This window comes from Heteronotia binoei, chromosome 3, assembly GCF_032191835.1.
Source record: "Heteronotia binoei isolate CCM8104 ecotype False Entrance Well chromosome 3, APGP_CSIRO_Hbin_v1, whole genome shotgun sequence".
In the NCBI taxonomy this organism is placed as follows: Eukaryota; Metazoa; Chordata; class Lepidosauria; order Squamata; family Gekkonidae; genus Heteronotia; species Heteronotia binoei.
This window is the reverse complement of record NC_083225.1, coordinates 85,728,315-85,750,758: the sequence shown is the minus strand read 5'-3', so window position 1 is coordinate 85,750,758 and position 22,444 is coordinate 85,728,315. Positions and strand designations below refer to the sequence as shown.

Below are 22,444 nucleotides of genomic sequence, written 5' to 3'. Positions count from 1 at the left end.
CTTTGTTACAATACAAAGAGCCTCAGGAACTTTCTGAGTGGGTTATGTTTGCTATTTTGTTGCTTTCATGTAGTAGTCTATACCTTCTGATGCCTCTAAAGTGGTCAGGCCAAATACTTGACACAGTCATCGCTATTTCATTCTTCTATCAGAAGCATCTAAAGTGCAATAAAAATCTTAAAATAGTTATGCAGTAAGTAAAACTAAAATTCTTGAAGTTTGACTCTATAATTTGTGTAACACAATATTCCTCAGGCCTCATTATTTTTTCTGTGTGGTTGTGCAGAGGTTTGTGCTATGAACAATTCTTCAGGAGCCATTAGAGATAGTAATGCTGACAACACATCTGGAAGACTACTGGGAAAGAGGAAAACGGTAAAATGTTAAAGCATCCTGTATAACTTGATAACAGAAAGAAGGAAAACTATTATTACTGTCTGAAACATCTAGGATCATGTGAAGAACATTCGTTCATACTTTCCCCCCATTGTTGTTTCTCAGTTTGGATTCATGAAGAAATTCTAGTTCTGCTCTCTTGAAGGTTAATGCTAAAGCAAGAAAATCTGTCATAATTGCATCCTGCACAAACATCATCCCAAATGATGACTACAGTAAGAATCTATGGTCATTCTCTGAGAGCCAGTTTGGTGTAGTGGTTAAGTGCGTGAACTCTTATCTGGGAGAACCGGGTTTGATTCCCCACTCCTCCACTTGCAGCTGCTGGAATGGCCTTGGGTCAGCCATAGTGCTCACAGAGCTATACTTGAAAGGGCTGTTTCTGTGAGAGCTCTCTCAGCCTCACTTATCTTACAGGGTGTTTGTTGTGGGGGAGAAGGTAAAGGAGATTGTAAACCGCTCTGAGACTGTGAAAGGTGGGGTATAAATCCAATTTCTTCTTCTTCTTGAATGAATTATGCAAAAACCTATTCTGTAGATGTCCCGACTTGGCCGAGGGGAGGGTTGCTCCCCCCACAGGCACCCCCCTGGCTGAGCCCTGCACAGACCCCGCCACGAGCCAGCACAGTACCCCCACTCACTCCAACATGCTCCAAGGAGCCCGGAGGGCCAGATGGCAGCCGTGCCAGACTCCACGGCCACCTGACATGGAAACAGCCAGCCAGCCACCAGGGAAGAGGAGCCAGCCTACGATGAGCCGCCGAGGCTTGCCCCGGCCCGCAACGACTCATGCCACCACGCCTTGCAGCCCTGCCCATCTGAGGGCCAGCATGACGGCCAGACCAGGGAACCGCCCCAGGATGCCCGAGTCTGGCATCAGAGCTTTTGAGGAGTGGTGGGGCCAGCACGGGGAGGGAACGGGGAAAAAGGGGTGTGGTGCAAAGGGGAATAAAAGGAAGCCAGTATGAGAGGTCGAGGAGGAGAGAGGCGAATGAGACGGGGAGGTTGCAGAACACAGAGAGAGAGAGAGTAAGGGAATCTCCACCGTTGAGCCGGGGAAAGGAGTGTCAGAAGGGTGAAGCAACCCGACCTCTGCCCATTCTGAGACCTTCATAGCTGGTGATGAGGCCTGCTGGGAGGGCTGGCTGCCAGGGGACCCCCCAGGAGGCAACGAGCATGACAGTAGATTTTTAAATTATTTAAATTGGAGGCAAGCCATATGATTGCATTCACTTTGCTAAAAGCAATTCGCCTATCAAACTCAGTAAAATAGGACGGTTGGGTGTAGAGCTTTCTATGTTATCCTGTCATGTTCTGAAGGCTATGATAGTTAATGTATTTTAATGATAGGCAGGAGAGATTGCGGTCTCAGGGTCTAGCAAAGTGGGTGGGGTATTGTGAGAAGGAATATCAGGACACCAGTGTTTGAATGAAAGCAGACCACAGTCAAGAGCATTGACACAGCATGGGTATGGATCCAGCATCAGGCAACCTATCTGCCATCCAATGAACCAGTCCCCCCCCCAGCCTGCCTGCTGAGGGGTAACCCATAGAGTGATGAATTTCATGATCCCATGTGGGTGCCAATTGCTGCATGGTTCTGCCACCACCTAGAGGTTAGAGCCAGCTGACAGCTCCTACTTGGACATGCTACTTAGTGCTCCACCATCAAGACCCCTTAAAGGAATCGCCAACACAGAGGAGGTGGGTATACAAGCACTGTCTCCACTCAAAAGGATCTGTCCCAGTGCCCAAACCACCACAAGAGCAGGGGGGATACTCCCTGTTCCTGCCCATGCTCCTGTGGCTGCAATCAACAAAGTAAGTTGTCCCTAATGGAATGAAGCCAAACATCGTTTTCCCATTGTGAAAGTGGACACTATCAGGCCTAAGGAGGGCCTCCTGCTTAACAGAAATTGCTGGGTGCTGAATTATACACCCACCCCAGGACTCTACTCTTTGCACACCTTCCTTCTGGTAAGGTTTTACTTTGTCTGCAGGTATGACCTGCCAATTCTGATACTCTAGGAGCTTGGACCAAACAGGCTAAGAAAAAACATTCATTTGACAAATTAATATAACAAAACTCGAAGTAAAATGTATAATAATTTAAAATGTATTTAGCATAGGCACAGAATGCGGAAGGATCTGTAATTTGCATTAAATTAATAAGGTGAGGGCCAGGAACAGACAATGAATGCTGGTAATGGGAAGGGAGGAATAGTGGCAGCTTGAGACATTATGCTGATATGCAGCTATCAAAGGAGAGAGGGTCTTCATGGAAACCTCAGTTTCTTTCCAAGGAAGGTTTATGTGCCAAATAATTTTGCTCAAGCCTTAAGGCATGATCCTTTGGACATTTGGACATACTTGGATGTTACAAAACCTGGCACAACTGTAAAAGGGAATAAATGGTTTCCTCTGTACAGATGCTTTCTAGATAAAGGCGGTATTGGTTTGACTGCAGTGAAAATAAATAGACTTTTAAAATCCTTTGGTTACATAGAACTTTTTTTTAAAAAGCAGATTAAGGTTCCTATGTGTACTTTGGATCTGTTTAAAATACAGAAAAATAATCTGATAAGAAGCTTCCATCTTGGGTTACTTAACCCAATATTACTTCTAAGGATCTAGCTGCCAGTTTGTAAACCTGCTGCAATTGCTTCCATGTTCAGCTCAGCATTCTACTGGCAAGCTAAAGTTTCAGGTTATAGGACTAAGCTTGGGTCAAAAGCCATGTGGATTGCAGTGAAGTGGGGGAGCTGAGCAAGCAAAGAAAATTCTTGTGACAGTGGAAGCACTGCTGACAGAAGAGAAAAAGGAGGGCAGTTTCTTCTGGTTTCCCTTCCTCATTGCAGCACAGGTATACTTAAATATGAAGTTGGGGAAAATAGCCTGTAATTTGGCTCTATTTATTTTATTTATTTTTATTTATTCCGTAACTTATATCCCGCCCTTCCCACAAGTGGCTCAGGGCGGCTTACAACAAATAATAAAACAATAAAATCGGAACAAATTAATACATTTAAATTCAAACATTTAAAACCTAAAAACCTTAAAATTTTACATTTTACATTAAAACTGTGCAGTATAATCACAAAAATCTAAGATCTAGAAAGCTACATTTGTCTAGTCAGGCGTAGGCTAACCGGAAGAGGGTCGTCTTACAGGCCCTGCGGAACTGAGTAAGATCCCGCAGGGCCCTCACCTCTTCCGGTAGCTGGTTCCACCACATAGGGGCCGTTGTGGAAAAGGCCCTGTCTCTAGTTGTTTTGAGGCGCACTCTAGGGGGAAATGGAGAGGCAGGAAAGATCCACACTGCAGATGTCCTTGCACTCTTTATTTTATATTCCAACTCAACGTTGCTAGAGTCCTTGTTGAATTTTCATACAAAAGTGTCTTCAGACATTCAGAATGTTAGGTTAATTGCTGAATTCTCATTCAAAAATTGTCTTCACGCATTCAGAAATAATGTACGGCTCTAGAAAGAGTACATTATTTCAGACTACATAGAATTAGAATTCTCTTTGGTATTTAAATGAATGCTTAGTGCCCCTTGAAGTATGCTTGGGCGAAGGAGCTTTTTTCTAGATTTCAGTTTGGCACAATAATTTTTTATGTTGGAGTTTTTGTTCAGCTTTGGTTTTTTACTATCCTCTTCCTGTGGACTGAAATAGTGATATCTGGGAAGGTTTTACCATATTAATGCCTCATCCATTAAGATCAGGTCAGAAGTTATAAAAATTATCTTAGCTGGTAATGTAATCTTTGAATTACCAAGATTTAAAGACCTTTACAGACTTTTAAAAGTTTCTTTCAGGGATCAGCTTGGAGCTGATATGTTGTATTGACTTTTAAAACAGTGACAATGGATTGTTTAGGTAGGATGCATTCACAAGAGTGTATTGTTACCCAAGCAAGCTTGTCTTCTAAAAACAATAACTTTGGACTGATATATCACTGCTTTTTCAGTGGGTGTAAATGTTTTTGCAGTCTATTTGGATGTTGTAAACATCTGTTAGCAGTTATCATACAGTTGCATAATGCTTTGTTGCTTGAGTTACAATAATTAATTAGGATTAGTGCTCCTTTATCCTACTTCTATTGACTTCAGTCCTAAACATAGCTATGTTATTTAATGTGATGTTATATACACTTGCTAAGAAATATGCCTCAAACTCAGTCAGGTTTGATTCCAACCAATCATGGATTAAGCTGCAGATATATTTAATCTCTCTCTCTTCTTTATATATATGTGTGTGTGTGTAAATAAATGTGTTAAGTTCTCCAGGGAATTTCCTTTTAAAATAATGCATATAAACAGTCCTCGGGGTTTTTTTAAAAAAATATTGTACATTTTTGTATTTTAGTTTTCTTTCTTTAAACGAAAGTCTTCAAGGCAGAAGAATGCACACAGCTGTGATGAAAGCAGCCTTGAAAAGCTACCTCAGAGTGAAGATGAAACTGGAAATCAAGCAGGCCTAACTCACAAAAATAGTCAAGATGAAAACCAGAACCATACTGAGGAAAATCAAAAGGAAATGTCACCAGCAGATCAGGGCAGAAAGACTTCCTCTACTTGCATAGTACTTTAGTATTGAAGTGCATGAAGTTTGCATATGTGTGATGACAGAAGTGACCATTTTTCAAGGAGAGACTGCAGTTTATACTTGAAAAAAAATAACACATGTGCATAACGATTATGGTTTCCCCCCTAAAATTAGCATGTTTGTATTGATTTAATTGTGGACCAACTTTCTAGTATTTATTCATAATTTTAGAAACAATATGCTTATCAAGTGTTGTCGCCTTAAATCTTAAGTGTTGTAAGAAAATATATATTTTTGTATGTCAAAAGCTATATTAAGTCATTTTATAAGTTTTCCTAAGCAATTTTATTGTTTGAATCTATAACTGTAAATATACATTGTAAATATTCTTTTGGTTCAACAAGAGAACAAGAATGGTTATTTAAAATGTTTCTCTATGTTTGTCTTTTATAAAAGAAGCAATAAAATTCATAAGTATTTAAGTGTTGCATCTCTCCTGGAAGAAAAGTTAGCATAGGCTAATTATGACAACTGAACAAAAACTTCAACATAGTAATGGAAGTAATATCCCCTTTAGCACTACCATGCCCTTGGCTCTCAACCAGCAGGTCTATACACATATGGGGAAGGGGGGTGTTGTATGCAGTGCCTGGTTGTGACAAAGGCCCATCTAAGTCCATGAAATTATATAATTGACTATACCTGTACACTATTTCCTTAAATGTCTGAAAGAAGAGGAAAAACGGCTTGAAAAATATTTTTAACCCCAAGAAATGGTGTTGAATGCTAAAGGAGTAAGTCTCAGAAATGTTATCACCTATAAACATCTCTCAGAGGGATCTAAAATTAAGTTGACAAAAATAATTATATTATAAAGTGCTTACTTTTTATGATTGCAAACAGTGCCATCTTAAGTCTGGTATCTAAATGGCTTAGAATGGCAGCTATGCTCTGCAACAGTGTATCCAAAATATATGCTGGTGTAAGTGAGAGAGATGCCATATAGATATTCCTTTTCAGGACATCAGCAATCATTGGGCACCTCCACTCTTCTGGGCTGGAAGAACAAGGCACCCCACCTATGGGTTAGGATGGGAGACAGGGATCTCCTTCCCTTGCTACAACTGTTCATCTTGCCCCTTCCCCAGTATCTCCTCTGAGCAGTGTCTCAGCAACTCTCCCTTCCGTGATTGTAGCTAAGTGGTTTTGGTTTTTGTGGTACTCACTAGTACTGAAAATCAGCACCGGAGGGGTGTGGGGGGAAGCTCTCCCAAGTCCTGACAGGGGAACTGGTGAAACCTTATGTATGAGTTCTGCCACTTAAAAAAAAATAGCACTGGTTTTACCAAAAAGTATGTACAATGTAGAACAGGGAAGGTGTTATTATCATACCATGCCATGATTGGTGGGTTGCAGCAGGGTTACTTTGGATTGTGGTACAAGCGCTATGTTCCCTGCACCCTATGGTGAGGTCTTTTACTTACTTTGCTATACAAATATAACATACTGACTAGTGGAGCCCTCAGTGTTGGGATTGAGCTGTCTATATGGAAAAGGTTTGTATTTGAATCAGAACTAAGATAAAATGCACGGTAAAGTGGCCAATAGATAGGCACATTCGGAGAGACTGTATCTAAGACAGTTTTTTTAAAGACACATGCCCCTATCCAGCAATTTCTTCAAGGTATGGGGACTGTGATTTAAAAAGGTGTAAACAGGCCCTTTTTTCAGTGGGACAAGCAAGTCAGCAGCATGCACAGTCCTTTTTAAATATGGATCTGCTCGCTCCATTTAGTTTAATGGAGCAGTTTACATACAGAAGAGTTTCAAATCTGTATCAGTTATTTAGTGGAGATCTGATGCATTCTTATCCTTGAGTCAAATATGCATCTGAAGGTAATGTCAGTGTGAGAATAATACATTATCTTTTTGAAAAAAATACCGTTAATCTGCCAAACTATCATAGAATCCAGGAGATTACAGAGAACTGGACCTTTTCTTTCATCCCATTTTTTAAAGGAGTCCAGATGGATTCCAGGGACTTACAGGCCAGCTAGCATAGCATCTGTAAATTGATATAAGTTATTAAAAAAAAACTAACAAAGCCTGCTGAGGGATCAGCATGGCTTCTGCAAAGGGAAGCCCAGTCTCTAAGAGTTCTTTGAGGAGGTTAACAAACATGTGGACAGGAACGATCCAATAAACATATAGTTGGCTTTCCAAAACAAATTCCGACAAGGAACCTCACCAAAGACTCTTGAGTAAGCTTACCAGACATGGAATAAAAAACTGGATCCTCTTATAGATTATAAAAATACCACCCAATGAAGTTGTTGTGAAATAGGTTTAGGACAGACAAAAGGAAATATTTCTTTTACTCAGTAATTACTCAGTAATTCAGTGGAATTCACTGCCAGAGATAGCCATGAACACAGATGACTTTAAAAGGACAATAATTAATGGAGAAGTCCATTAACTAGCAATAGTGCAGTGAGTAATGTGAACTATAAACAGAGGCAGTTAACTTGGGAAGCAGCATCCAAAGCAGCTTTGTTTTGGTTGCTGTATGAAACAGAAGGCTGTACTATGGATCATTAGTCTGATCCAGCAGAGCTCTTATACTCTTTACAATATACAGTCTCCATCAGGGATACCTGTACTGGGCCATAGGAGCAACTATTACAACACTGGTCTAGAGTGGGAATTGTAGGTCATTTGGGGGCATTTTTTTGCACACACAGCAATGCTTTTGAGTCTAGGGAGGTGTTACTTGTAAATGTTGAAAGCCATTTTAAAATAAAATGTATATTCTAGCAAATGTGGATTTTTCATTTGTGTTAGATATGAAAAAGCAAAATCAAGATGTAGGTCAACAGATAAAATAGAAGGGAGAGCCATAAAAGCTGAAACAATCAATTTTTTCTTAAGCTACTGTGACTTCTGGTTTGGATTTTACAGTGCTGTGTGTATTGGGGTTAAACATAAGAACATAAGAGAAGCCATGTTGGATCAGGCCAATGGCCTATCCAGTCCAACACTCTGTGTCATACAGTGGCCAGAAAAATTATATATATATATAATATATGGGGGAAGGAGACCGGGACCTGGGTGGAAGGAAAGAGTCTAAGAAGAGGCCAGACGTGAGTGGGTTCACGTCTCCGATTTCTTTTGCCTCATAAACCAGGGCAAGGAGACTCGAAGTGCCTGAAACGCTCCAGAAGGAGAAACTGAACAAGCCGTTTGAATGGGCTGTTGTGATCCTGTTCGGAAGCCATCCGCGGAGCCACCAGGAACTGCGGCGCCATTCGGCGTCCTGCGCCAGGGGGGCGGAAAGGGGACGTGGGAGAGCTTCAGTGCACTCCGCCGGCGGGAAGAAGAGGAGAGGGAGGAGTTTTCAAGGGGTAGTCCCGCAGCCTGCGCTGAGTGGGTCTGAGTGCCTTGCTCCGTCTTCTGCCTGCTCTCGGCTCTCGCCTGGCTAGCACCAGCAGGGCGCCTCAGCCGTGAAACATGGGGAGCTCCTCGGTCTGCTTCGCCCTTTTCTTGGCGGTGGGCGCGCGCCTCAGCCTGGCATTCCAAGGTAGGGGGTGCCAAGGGGGGCGGTGGAAGGCCGGGGAGAGCGGGAGCCGTCGAGGAAAGGGAAGCAGCTTCTGGTCCAAACTTTTGAGAAGATAGAAGGCAAACTGCGGGGGCTGCTGATTCCGGGCTGTGTTCGGGGACAGGAGCATAGTAGTAAGAAGAACAGGATATTCATTGTGGGGTTTGAGAAGCATAGAAGGAGCAAGTAATGTTCTGGTAAAAGGGGCAAATCCCTTAAATGAAGACGCCTCTGGGAGGCCCGTGGCAAAGGGAGAAAGTGGCCTCTGAGACTGCAGCGCAGTTGCAGGAGAACCACTCTAAAAGCCGGCTGTTGTGTGCCTTATGGCTCCCCACCCATGGAATGCATATATAGCGTGATGGTGGCAGCAGATAAATCTTTTTTCCAGGTAAATGTTTGACGCACTTTCTTTGACTCTAGACCTCTTTCATGTGTTACAGTGAGTGAACATATGCACAACCCGTGTACAGTATGCACTTGGATTTTTCTTTATATATGTGTTGAGTAATTTTCGTGTTACATTCAATGCATGTGCATCTGAAGGTGTGATTGAAACCAGACGTTTTTCCAGGCACTGTCCCTAGTTTCATTTGTAAAGTGAACAAATATTGGCTCTTACAAACAGATGTATGCATGCTCACTGTAATGTGAACAGGGTTCTAGGAACACACATGTGAATGCCTGCCTGAACTGTGGTGAACTGCGCACTTCAGTGGGCCAAATCACTTGGAAGTGTGTTTTATATGTGATGAGACGCAGAAGGAATGCTTTAAGCTGACAAGCAATTTGCCTGGGCTGTGAATGTCCGTTTGGCTCTTTATATCATCTGATGTGTGCAGTTAATCTGTTATGCACAGTCAATTGTGTGCATAAGTCAGTGTACACAAGTATTTACACCAGGTAAGGGATGTCTTGTGTGCTGCAAAAACTGTGTGCATGGGCTTGCCTTTAGTAATCTCCCACAAGATCCTCTTTTTGTATCCACTCTCTGTCACTTCTAAATAAACCTTAGGGCTACTCTACATGTGAGACTTCTTTTCTCTTGCAAATGCAGCACAGGAATTCCCTTATGAAGAAGAAGTGGGGGGAGAGGCTTGAATCCTCATCTTCTGCCCTTTTTTCACTGGAAAAGGCCACCCCCCCCCCCCAGATGCTTTTCACTGTTGTTGGGAACACTTGCATGTACCTTACAGATCATTTATGGCTTTAAAGCCTAAACCAACACTTTGAGTTGTACTCAGAGGCAAATTCGGAACCATTCGTGTTCTTCTAGTACCAGTGTTGTGTGCTTCCTTTGGTGCTTTCCCATCTGCTTCTGAGTCCTAAACTAAGTTTCTGAACAAAGGTGGTCCGGAATCAAGGCTGGAAGTAATTGACTTAAGAATGGCCACAGCATGTACACCAAAGTAAACATGACTTGAGGAGCACTTTTGAACTTCAGTCTGATCCTGAATGGGGAGTGCAACCCTATCCTGCACAGGGGAACCTCAATTCCAAGTAAATGAAACCTCCATGATTAATATTCCATCTTGTGCAAATTGAAGTTAATCTGGCTTGGGTAAGAGTCTTGGACAGGCCAGTTCCAACCTATGGGGCCATACATTTGACATTCCTGATTTAAGGCTTCCATCACTTGGTTCTGTTGAAAAGGAGAAATATATACTGTAAAGCTTCAATTTCCTTGCTGTTTCATATCTATTTCCATTTGGAAAATGTGTGTGTGTGTTTAATAGTATGGAAACAGTCACCTACTTTTTCCTCTTGTGGTATAAATACTTCTAAGGCCTTCTAGGGTGGCATGGATTGGATCTAGTGGAGGATTTCTGTGAATGGAAAGGTGGCCATTTTCAATAATTACACCCTCCTATTGCAGACCTGCATCCCCTCCTCTTTTCCTGGGTGTCTTCTATACCCCAAGAACAGTATTGAGGGGAGGGGGTACCTGGAGCCGCAGGAAGTAAGGAAGTCCACTCCAGAAATTCCTTGACAGTGAAAATTACTGTTTTTAAGATTGTTTAAAGACTATACAAACTCTGTAGCTCTATGCTGAAGTGTTAATGGCTGTGATATTATATGTAAAGTATAGTAATATTGTTTGTAATATATTACAAGCCTTACTAGTGTTGTTTTTTTCTAAAATCAAATTTTTAAAAGTTCATTGAAGAAATGCTGTTATTAATAACTCAACAATCACCGGTAATAATAACTGAGTCTGAATTGGAATGATTAAATTCTCTGAGAGTAAACCCACTCTTATGTACAGCTGCTGCTTCCTCAAAAGCATTTTGGGATGACATCACACTAGTGGAATCTTGTTCCTCAGAGTGATTTGTTTTGATCCACCTGGTGTGTGTTTTATGTAGAGCTCAGACATATGAAAGGTCCAGTGGATCCTCAGCTTCCTATCCACTGCATTTTCACTAGATCTGGAGCTTGGTGAGTGTTTGGAGGCAAAAAAAAAATCTGAGCTTGTTTTGAAACTTTTACACATTTATTTATTATTTGTCAAATTTATATCCAACTCCCTCTTCCTGAAACAGGAATTGGGAAAACTAACAGCATATAAAATATACCAATAAAAACAAAGCAAAGATACAATAAATAATCTTTAAAATATAAATGGATAAAAATTATCCCCATTAAAAACTATCCACTATCAAGCAAGGTGGGATGTGTTGATGGTGAAGATACAGCTGAAGTATACCAGCTGCCTGGTGGATCATAGTCATCCAAAAGCCTTCTGAAAAAGAGCTTGCTTGCATGCTCTGTGGAACCTAAGGAGGTACTGCAAGGTTTGGACCTCTTCAGGCAGCTGGTTCCACAGGACAGGGGCCCCGAGAAGACCTTCACCCTTGCTGACACAAAGTGGGTAGCTGGTGGGCCAGGGACCTTCAGGAAATTCTGAGAAGATTGGAGAAGACAGGGGGGATCATGCCATGAGAGGAGGTCTCAAAGATATGAATGAGGGTCCCAGGCCATTTAGAGCTTGAAATGTAAGCACCAACACTTTGAATTGGTACTGGCAACTAATTGGGAGCCAGTTCAGCTGCCATAGGATAGGTGTTATATGCGCTGACCAGGACACTCCCATCAGCAATCCTGTAGCTGTGTTCTGGACCACTTGCAGCTTCCAAAGCATCTTCAAAAGTAGCCCTTCCTAGAGCGTGTTAAATTAGTCAGTAGTACCGGTGATTGTTGAGTGAATTACCATGGCAGGGTCCTTCCAAGATAGATAGGAAGCCAATTGGTGGGCCCAGTGTAGATGGTAAAACACAGTCTTTGTCACCAAGGACATGTTTGTCCATGGGGAGCAAGGAATTGCGCTATACCAGGGGTGGCCAAACTTGCTTAGCAATAAGAGCCATATAGAATAAATGTCAGATGTTTGAGACCTGAAAGACATTAACAACAGATGTTTGAGAGCTGCAAGACAGGAAGGGAGGAAGGGAGAGGGAGGTGGAAAGAAAGCAACTTTAACTTTAAGCTGCTGGCTGGCTTGGCTTGGAGAAGTGATTTGAAGAGAGAAATGCCTTTTCCAAGCTGGCTGACAGTGCATTGGGGGCTTTGAGAGCCACAGTTTGGTCACCCCTGAGTTATGCTCTCTAATTCCTGACTGAGTTGACTATAGAAAGATGGATCCCATACAGGGTTGGTAAAAGCTGCCACCCTAGTGGTATGGGCTTCCCCAGCCACATAATCTCTCTTTTAGATGGATTTAGCTTCAACCAACTTTCACCTAGCCATTCTGCTGCTGAATCCAGGCAGGAGGCCAAGATTGGAATTCAGCTGCCAGTCGTCCCTTGATTAAGGGGTAGAGCTAGGTGTCATTGCATATTGCGGCACCCCATTCCAAACCTCCTGACAGTCTCTGCCAGATATCCCATATAGATGTTAAATAACACTGAGTAGAGAATCAACCCCTGTGGAACTCCACAGGTCAGGGCTTGTGGTAATGACCTCTCTTCACTCATCATTACCCTCTGGTACCAACTCTGGAAGAATGAGGAGAACCAGCTCAGGATGCACCTAGGGAGACTAGACAGTTGAACAGGACCAAATGATCTACTGCAGGGGTGGCCAAACTGTGGCTCTTTCACATATACTGTGTGGCTCTCAAAGCCCCCACCACCCTGTCAGTCAGCTTGTAGAAGGCATTTGTCTCTTTATATCATTTCTCCAAGACAACTTGGAGAATGTATTTAAAGTTAAAGAACTTGGAGAATGTATTTAAAGTTAAAGTTGCTTTCTTTCCTCCTCTCTCTCCTTTCCCCCATCTACTTGCCTTTCTTCCTTCCTTGTGGCTTTCAAACATCTGACTTTATCCTATGTGGCTCTTACGTTAAGCAAGTTTGGCCACCCCTGGTCTACTGTGTCAAAGGCAGGAAAAAGATCCAACAAGATAAGTAGCTCCATCCCAGCTGCATCAAGGTGTAACCAGAGATCATCAACCAGAGCTGTCTCAGTCCTGAACCTTGGCCGGAAGCAGGATTGGAAGGGATCTAGGGCAAGTGCATCCAGGAATTCTTGGAGCTGTTCAGCCATTGCTTGCTCGATCACCTTTCCCAGAAATGGAAGATTAGATACTGGGTGGTAATTGGCTAGGTTCTTCTCATCTTAATTGTTAATGCTCAACAGCTTTTAAAAGTTCCTTTTCCTGGAACTACAGTGCAGTTTTAAAAGCGTACAGAACTTTTACCATGGGGATGAAGCAAATTGCATTGATAGATTGTAGGGTTTATGGTTGGATGGTGGTGGTAGAAAGTGCTATTAGGTCATAGCCAGGGCTTTTTTTGTAGGAAAAACCCATCAGGAACTCATTTGCGTATTAGGCCATACCCCCTGACATCACCATTGTTTTACACAGGGCCTTAAGAACCCAGCATGAACTCATTTGCATATTAGGCCACACCCCCTGATGCCAAGCCAACCGGACCTGCGTTCCTGCTCAAATAAAGCCCTGGTCATAGCTTAGCAACCCCGTAGGGTTTTCAAGGCAAGAGACATTCAGATATAGTTTGCAGTTGCCTGCCTCCATGTCACAACCCTAGTATTCCATGGAGTTCTCTCATGCAGATACTAGCCAGGGCTGACCCTGCTTAGCTTCTGAGATCTGATGAGATTGAGCTAGCCTGGGCCATGGCTGGAAGGAAAATTTTAAGTACCCGGTGGCAGATGGAGACTGCCTAGCCAGAACTACAGAAATTACCAGGCAGAGTACAGAAGCTGCCGCTCTGTCTCAGCAGAGGCAACAGGCTGGCAAACCATGGCTGACTGGTGATTAGAGCTAATTAGCTAGGTAATAACTGAGGCCAGAGTGAGGGTGCTTGGGACTGCCTTGCTGGGACACCAGGAAAAGTGCCAGGTGGAGCCCAAAAGCTGCAGCTCTGTCCCAGCAGAGGCAATGTCTCTTGCAAATCATGGCTGGCTGGTGATTATTTTTTTTTGGGGGGGGAGAGGGTGTCGGCTATAAAGGTGGGTAGGGTGGAGGTCCACTTCTTAGCTTGGACTATTGTGGGGGTTTTCTGTGCACTATAAATCTGCTGCACAGCTGGTTAGATCCTCCCACAGGTAGAGATGGAAACCAGAGTAAGCAGCAAGATGTGCCTAGGTGGCCACGGAATCCCTGTAAGATGGGGTGGTGGGAGGTATGGTGATGGACATAGAGTCAGGTTTAGAAGGAGCTTCATATATGAACATACTCAGTCCCCTACTAATCTCCTTGCCATCCCAAAGGTTGATGATGAGCAGAGACCCAGACCTCTTTACCCTCTTCAAAATTGATGTTGTACAGTGTCAGCTCTATCATGAATAAGACTGCCTCCCTTGAAGAATTTATTAGGAAAGGCAATTTTGACCTGGCATGCTTGACTGAGATCTGGATGGACATGGATGAAGTGGTGTCTCTCATTCAGCTGACTCCCCCAGGATACTCAGTCCTTCATCAACCATAAACAGGAAGACTGGGGAGGGGGGTGGTAATTCTCATCCGAGATTCTTTCTCCTAACAGCTTCCTGCACCAGACATCACCAGCGTTGAATGTGTAGGCAAAGTGTGGCATACCAAAGAGAGGGTGAGATTCTTGCTGGTTTACCATCTGTCTAGCTTACCAGCTGACTCTCTGCTGAGGCTGGCTGAGGCATTGGCAGGGTGGACCTTGCATTTCTGCAAACTGACAGTCTTGGGGACTTCAGTGTCCACACCAATGTGCCTCGTCTGGTGCCTCCTTAGACTTCATGATTGCCATATCATTAGGACTCTCCCAGGTTGTTCTGGCCCCCATTCAAAGAGCAAGCCACATGCTGGATCTGTTCTTTTGTGCAGGAATTGATCTGGATTCAGTGGTTCTTTGTGAACCAGTGCCATGTACTGACCATTACCTTGTGAAGGTCAGTTTGAGAATTGTCTCCTACCTCTGCAGGGGTGGCAATCTTATTTATGCTTGCCTATGGAGACTCATGGATCCAGCTGGATTCCAGAATATTCTATGGGCTTTGTCTGGTTCTGCCAGAAGGTCTCTTAATGAACTCACTGATGCCTGGAATCTGGGCATTCAGGAGGCCCTGACCGAGTTGCGCCCCCCCCCCAGCACCCTCTTCATCCCCATACCACCTTGGTTCCCTTGTATATGGATGAATTACAGACAGTAAAAAGAGGGCTTAGATAACTAGTGTGGTGCTGGCAACAAACTCGTGACGAAGCAATAAGTATTTCATAGACCCCACTTGAAGGCCTGTGAAGTGGCAGTGAAGGCAGCAAAGCGCTCTACTTTTCTGCCTCCGTTGCAGCTGCTGCCTTGCATCCAGCTCAGTTGTCGGTAATTATTTGGTGCTTGCACAGTGGACTACCTTTACCTTTTTACCTACTACCTGCTCCTTGGATCCCTGCCCCTTCCTGGTTGGTGAAAGCCTCCAGGGAAGTAGCAGAAGGAGCCTTGGGAAACATTATAAATCTCTCACTCTCTCAGGCTGCTTTCCCTAGCTCCCTCAAGGAGGCGGTAGTGACACCTCTCCTGAAAAAATCATCATTAGATGAGAAGCTGGGTACTCATTTTATCAACCTCAGAAGGATGGAAGGCTGAGACAACCTGAACCAGCTTCCGCTGGGATTGAACTCAGGTCATGAGCAGAGGGCTCTGACTGCAGTACTGCAGCTTTACCACTCTGTGCCATGGGGCTCTCAAAACTAGCTTAGAAAGCCTAAATACATTATTGCTTTCTCTTTATAAATGAGTTACAAAATACTTCCCGTATATATAAAGTGGATTCCCTCCCTTCCCCCATAGATCATTCTGATTTAGGACGGCTTCACATATGATAATTTTCCTTTCAAAGATTTCAGAGAGCTATGGTAGCATAGTACCTAAGGATGAACTGATCAAGGGCATCCAAATCTTATTTAAGCCATGAATTTACTAGATAGCCTTAGGCTTATTGTGATTCCTCAGACTCAGCCCTCCAGCTGTTTGCAATAAGAGGATAATAACAGTGACCTAACTTTCATTGCTGTTGAAAGTACTAAATTCATTAAGCGTATCTTGCACTGCTAATTTTTACAGTGCTAGTCACAAATATGTACATCCAGATCCAGTTCAGATGTCACATTTCTCAATCTTAACCTATGGTTCATAGTTCAAAAATTAACCTCAGGCTCATGTGCTTCCTCCTCCTCTCTCACATGTGTATTCTCCCTCTTCCAAGATTTGTTGTGACTTTAATGTGGTTCTATAAATAAATTAGGACTGTAACCAGAATTTTTTTTCCAAGCTGGTATTTGAAATCTTGCTTCATTCATATGAAACTAATCTGGTTTTATGGTAATGTAGACAATATTTTGAATGTAATAGCAAATCATTGGGGCAGAAGTAGTGGCGGGATCCAGGCATTAGGGAGGAGAAAGGAGTGCTCTTGACCTCTTCAACATGGTTTGCAACTGGAGATATGATGAGCCATTTGCTGTCCCTGCTATTGAATGAATAATATGTCCAACATGCTCTTCTTTCTAAGGCATACTGCTGCTCAAGAAACCTTCTACATTTATAAATGTTACTTTCACTCTCACTCCCAAACTCACATATTCAGGTTGCGGTAGAGCTATTTTTATTGTCCTTAAATGGAGAGGGACTGTTTGCCAGAAAACTTTGGTTGCAAACATTGTTTGAGACGATATTTAATCATTTCAAAATGCTTATAACTCAGAAAGCCCTTCTTACAAAATAATTACGTATGTTCCTCATTTCTTCTGCTCTCTGTGTATTTACTGATCTTTCTATTAGCTCCCAAGGCTGTCCTGGCATCCTCAACTGAGACCAGTCACTTTATTTGGCCTTTTTTTGGGTGGTGGTGGTGGTTCTGTTTTGTTTTTCCGTTCCTTTTCAAATATCTTTATTGTATTGTTCAAGAACTCCTTGAAGCCTTGCTTACTTGGAATATTGGGTCACACTGAAGCAAGTTATTCTGAGGTCTACTGTATTGATATTTGTAGAAGCCTGCCTGTGGTTATTTATCATCCCTTATTTTTCACATATGGAAGCTACTTTCCTCAATATGGAACTGGGTAGCATCCAAAATATAGTATTTTCTTAGTGCAGCATAGATGAAACATTAGGAGGTTGTTACTGCTTTTTTAAAAAATGTGGTATAAAATTGCTATAAGTGAAATTTAAAAAGTTGTCAACTTTTTATGATTTTGCTTTCTTGAACGGCTTGAGCATCCTTGAATCTTACATTTGCAAATAACTAAAATGTATTTTATCCACCTTCAAATACTCTAAAAATTAGTACTGAAAAGGGTTTTTGTGGCAGGAATTTATTTGGTATTACATTTATAGTAGTATTCTCATAACTGAAAACACATGTTGAGGCCTAAGCTAGCTCTATTGAGTTTCAAAGACTTCACAAAGAACGAGGGTGCTATTTTTAAGTTCCTGCATGTGTTTTTTTCTATATATGCAAGTGACTTGCCTCATCTTTGACATTATGCCATATAGTTTCTCATGACCATAGCTTTTATCTTACTAGGTTCATAGCTTCTCAATAGTTCCAGCAACAGTCTTTTAAAAAATATTATATATTTTTTTCCATGATTTCTAGGAAGTAGTCACTGTAACAAAAATCCTAATACCTTACTAGGGCTTGAGTGCCACCTTGGAGCCTCTGGGACGTTGGACACTTGGGGTTCACATTAGAATAACCCATTCATTTCCATTCCACATTGGACTATCCTGCCAGATTTAATCTTTTTGGTACAAAGGACAATCTAAATATGGCCAGACCACTTATTTGTCATGGACATTCGGGGCCATTACTGGATTTTTGAGAAGTAGGGCTATTATTTACTAAGTTTCAGAGGTGGGGCTTTGCATGGGATTGTTGAAATCAGCTCATCACTCTTGGATCCAATTCTGTTTATCATAAATATCTGGACATTTGGGATTTTCCCTTGTCTTCAGTGAAAATGGGGGTCCACAGGAGGATGGGTATAGGTTAACAAGCCCTTCAATTTCTGGTTACTGCAAGGAACTCTGCACATGCTCTGCGGAGCCTTCTACAGCCTAGGTAACATGTACTTAGCAGAGTTAAATAAATTGCATTGCTTTTTATTTGAAAGTCTGCATTATGTTACTGTATGCCTTTCCCCTGTATTTTTTTGTTTTGCTCTTTCCCCACCAGTTTCCTGTTTCTGTCTTTTATAATAAAATTTCTTAAACAAAGACCATTTTTGTGCTTCATTTAATACAATCTGTTTCTCTAGGACGGGGGGGGGGGGTGCCAAACTTGCTTATTGTAAGAGCCACAACATAGAATAAATATCAGATGTTTGAGATCTGCAAGTTATAAGCATCAGATGTTTGAGAGCTGCAAGACATGAACATCAGATGTTTGAGAGCCACAAGGAAGGGAGGGAGAAAGGAAGGAAGGATTGGCTTGACTTAAAAAGCAAATGCCTTCTCCAAGCTGGCTGATGGGGTAGTCGAGGCTTCAAGAGCAACGCAATATGTGTGAAAGAGCCACATGTGGCTCCTGAACCACAGTGTGGCCACCCCTGCTCTAGGATATTTCTCTTAATCTCTTCCCCATGTGCTGAATTGTATGAGTGCTACATGGTTTATTATAAAGTATTTTATGGAGTTTCTACTCTGTTACTTTGTTATTGGTCTAGTACTGCACTAGAAGGATATCATCTGAGTGAGTCAGTCTATATAGTCTGAGGAGTTCTGAGTGGTATCAGCCAGTTACCAAGATGTATTCCATGGACCCCTTGGTCGAAGAGAGTTTCCCAGCCAAGGGAGTTTCCTTGGTTAAATATCTGATTTAAGACAAGTCTGTTCCCAAGACACTTTAACACAGTGGTACCCTATTCGGACTGTGTTTGACAAGCTTTCTTTTAAAATATTTATATCTTGCCAAAAAATAGCTGAGGATTAGATTTAAATGTTATGTTACTGGTTTTGAAGTTAAGTTACAGATTGCCTCAATGTGTAACATTTGGAAGTATCCTTCCTTTTAATTGTCTCAATATGTAACATTTTGAAGTATCCTTCCTTTTAAAGAATCTAGAAAAGATAACAGGAGCCCTGTGGTGCAGAGTGGTAAACTGCAGTACTTCAGTCCAAGCTCTGTTCACAGTCTGAGTTCAATCCCCGGTTCAGCTGGGTTCAGGTAGCCAGCTCAAGGTTGACTCAGCCTTATACAAAGCTTGCTGGGGGGGGGGGGTAAAGTATAGATGAGTGAGGAAGGCAATGGCAAACCATCCCATAACAAAAAGTCTGCCAAGAAAACGTGATGTGACGTCACCCATGGGTTGGTAATGTTTTTGCCTTTTCAGAAAAGATAAAATGCTGAGCAATAGCTGTGGGTAATGCATAAAATAGCCAGTTGATGCTTTGAATGGAGAACGATGAGCAATAGTGAAAGTCTGCTCCCCCAAACTGGACTTAGTCTACATGCCACTATTCAAAAAGGCAACAATATCAGCGGGGCGGGTGGGGGGAGGAGGAGCTGAAAGTTGTGCTTATCCTTCATTCTTTCTTTGGGTCCTAAGCATCTAAAAATATATTTTGAAATACACATACACACAGGTATAACTTCCATTTTTTTAAAAGGGTGAATACTGAACAATCCACATTTTCACATTTTCCATTTCTATTTTCAGTGGAAAGGATTCTCATGCTAATGTCCTCTGCCAAATTGTTTTTAAAAGACTAGAATTAAACTGCCATTATTTCTTCTAGAGAAATTGTTCCAGTAGTCAGATTTATGATTTGGAAGATTTCTCTGAGTGGCTTAATAAATATTCTTTGTTTAATTTAATCCTTTTGCTGTGTGGGTTGCATCACTTTGTGACCCAGATCCACATACTGTAGCTGTTAATTTTTTAAAAAAAAAGTTATATGAAATAAGGGAGTCTCTTTCCAAAGTCCTTATATATATTCTTTAGACTTTGCAGTGAGTAATGCTCAGAGTCCACTAAGGTTAAGTCTTATGCTTATGTAAGTGGGACTTTCATGTCCAGGATGTGCCAATAAGCTCTAGTCTTATAAGAAACCTTAACTGCAGATGTATATGGCAGTTGTTAGTAGTGAGCAGATTCTGTTTGTGGGCTTGCCTTGGATCCTATGTTATGCGAGTGCAGTGTTCATGGTAAAGAACTTTCCAACATTCCCCCTTCTGCAGCCTGCTCCATTCTCCCCCAGATCCCACCCTAAAGGTTGGTGGACCTTCAGCAACAGCTTTAGAAATAGGGAATCAACTAAAGTCACCTTCCTCACACAAGGGGGGAGGGCAGAAAATGTAGTTAGCATTGAAGCCATACCCTTATTAATACTTCATGCCTCCTAAAGTGAACACTAATATTGAAAAAGAATACATCTTTACCCCTTGTTTGCTTTCTATTCTATGCATGTGGGCAGTTGAGTACCTCGGTGGGGTAGGGCGGGATATAAATCGAATAAAATAAATAAATAAATAAATTACTGTTGAGAATTTATAGTGTGGAAGATAAAGTTTCTGAAGGAATCTCATTGTACAGTGAAGTATAGAAAGTGTTGTGGATAATAACAAGAGTGGGGAAAGTCTACCAGACTTCTGCAAATTAAGCTCTTGAATGATGTGTGACTTGCAAAGATGAAAAATATTCTTAGTTAAATGAAAAAGTAGCAGTTAAAGCTACACATTTATCTTGGGCACTGAATATTCTGAAAGATGCTTAGCACTGATCTTAATTAATTTGGTGCATTTGTGGAGCATAGGATGATCATCTGTGAATGTTGATCAACAATGCAATTTCTCTTAACATATTAGGTACACTTTCCACATTATGTTTTTATAATGCAAAGTATTCACTTCAGGGAAGGTTTCTGTTGTAAAACCATGCTAGGAAGGGGGAAGCCACACATTATAAGAAACAACATTATAGGGTTGAATTTCTCTGACTTTGTCCTACATCTCTGAGTGATGGGGAAATGCTTGAAACAATGATATCCGGACAAAAGAAAAACTTGTATGATGTCATGTTAAGAAAGGATAACTAGAAAGGGGACAGCTTTTCTAACGACAGCTCCATTTTTCTTAATACTGTGATGGTCAGAGTTCAGGAGGCCATTTTTTCAGAGATTGCATGCATATTTGAACTCAGAGCCAGATCAGTCTTCAAAAGGTTCAAGATATACCAATGGTTACTGAGATAAATAAAAAGTAATATGACAATAGATCATAAAACGTGTTTGCACCAGGCACCATATATGCCAGGTAGATCTCCTGCTCATTCTGTTCTCCATTTCAACGCTCTACTGACTGCAAGCTCAGAGGTTATCATGCCCTAGAGCATCACTGTTTTTTGCACTAAAGAATTACAGAGAACTATGATTATCAGCTCTGGGTTGGGAAATGTCTGAATATTTTGGCACCTGGGGAGGGTGGGGTTTGGGGGAGGAACAAGATATGAAGTCATCAGTTGCACCTGTTTTTTACAGGGGAACTGGTCATCTGGAGATCAGTTGTAATAGGAGATCTCTAGGTGCCCCACTTGGAGGTTGGCAACCCTACAGGGAACTCAAAAGCTTCCTCAGTGTTTTGTGTTATTTCACTTGGTCCTGATAAAGCAGGTATTTCATTACTGTTGACATTTTACAGATGTAATTCACAGTGCCCATGAAACTTGATAAACATGGTAGTTTCCTCTCATGCTGGGAGATGGATTGATCACTCATTCCTCCTACAAAAATCTATTTTTGATGTAATTAAATATATGGTTTTCTACTCTGCATTTCAATTGCAGTTTAATTTTGTCAGCTTCAAAGGTATTTTACTTTTGTAGATAATTTCATGAAAGCAAGTTAAAACTTGTCATTGCAAAAACTGGGAGCTTTCAGAAGAATTTCCTGACATAGCAAACTAACTTATTTGTAACCCTCAGGGATTTTACTTCCTTTATGCTCCAGATAACGCATGAAGTAGAGAGATATGTAGAATAAGTTGCTTGTGGACTGTTATGTATCGGTCCAGATTTTTCACATATTGTGAAAGATATTGGGGACCCAAAGTTTGTCTTCCATGTTTATATGGTTATTATAAAGTACCCATAGTACAGAGCTGTCTCCCTGTGATTAAAAACCTTGCTTTTACAGGATTTTTGATTGTGCAGAGATGTGCCCGTGTGGATATATGGGTACAGCTGTATGCTCATAAAACATAGATATATCTTATGTGATGTTGCTATTGCTATTGCTTCTGACTGGATTACTGGAAGGTCAGAAAAACCTCTTAGCATAGTGGATTCAATCTAAATCATGGTTTTCCACATAAATGCTAATTCTTTCTGTCCTTAACAGTTACAACCCAGATGGTTTCATTTTAGTATAATAACTTCTATGGTTAGTTTTTGTCAGGGCTCTTTTTGTTGAAA

At 41.7% G+C, this 22,444-nt stretch overlaps 2 protein-coding genes across 3 annotated transcripts in view; both read left to right on the top strand.

Moving 5' to 3' along the window:
- RPGR (retinitis pigmentosa GTPase regulator) overlaps positions 1-5,425 on the top strand; it is a 50,427-nt gene extending 45,002 nt beyond the window's left edge. The window contains exons 17-18 of the mRNA XM_060234116.1: positions 287-375; positions 4,767-5,425. Of these exons, the coding sequence (XP_060090099.1) occupies positions 287-375; positions 4,767-4,991 (314 nt within the window). The 3' untranslated portion in view covers positions 4,992-5,425. The remainder of the gene's footprint in view (positions 1-286; positions 376-4,766) is intronic.
- Positions 5,426-8,372: 2,947 nt separating this feature from the next.
- SRPX (sushi repeat containing protein X-linked) overlaps positions 8,373-22,444 on the top strand; it is a 53,338-nt gene continuing 39,266 nt past the window's right edge. The window contains exon 1 of one of the 2 annotated variants that reach the window (XM_060234114.1): positions 8,373-8,523. In XM_060234114.1, coding sequence (XP_060090097.1) covers positions 8,454-8,523 — 70 coding nt within the window. In that variant the 5' untranslated portion in view covers positions 8,373-8,453. The remainder of the gene's footprint in view (positions 8,524-22,444) is intronic. The other variant, XM_060234115.1, reaches the window with a different exon arrangement.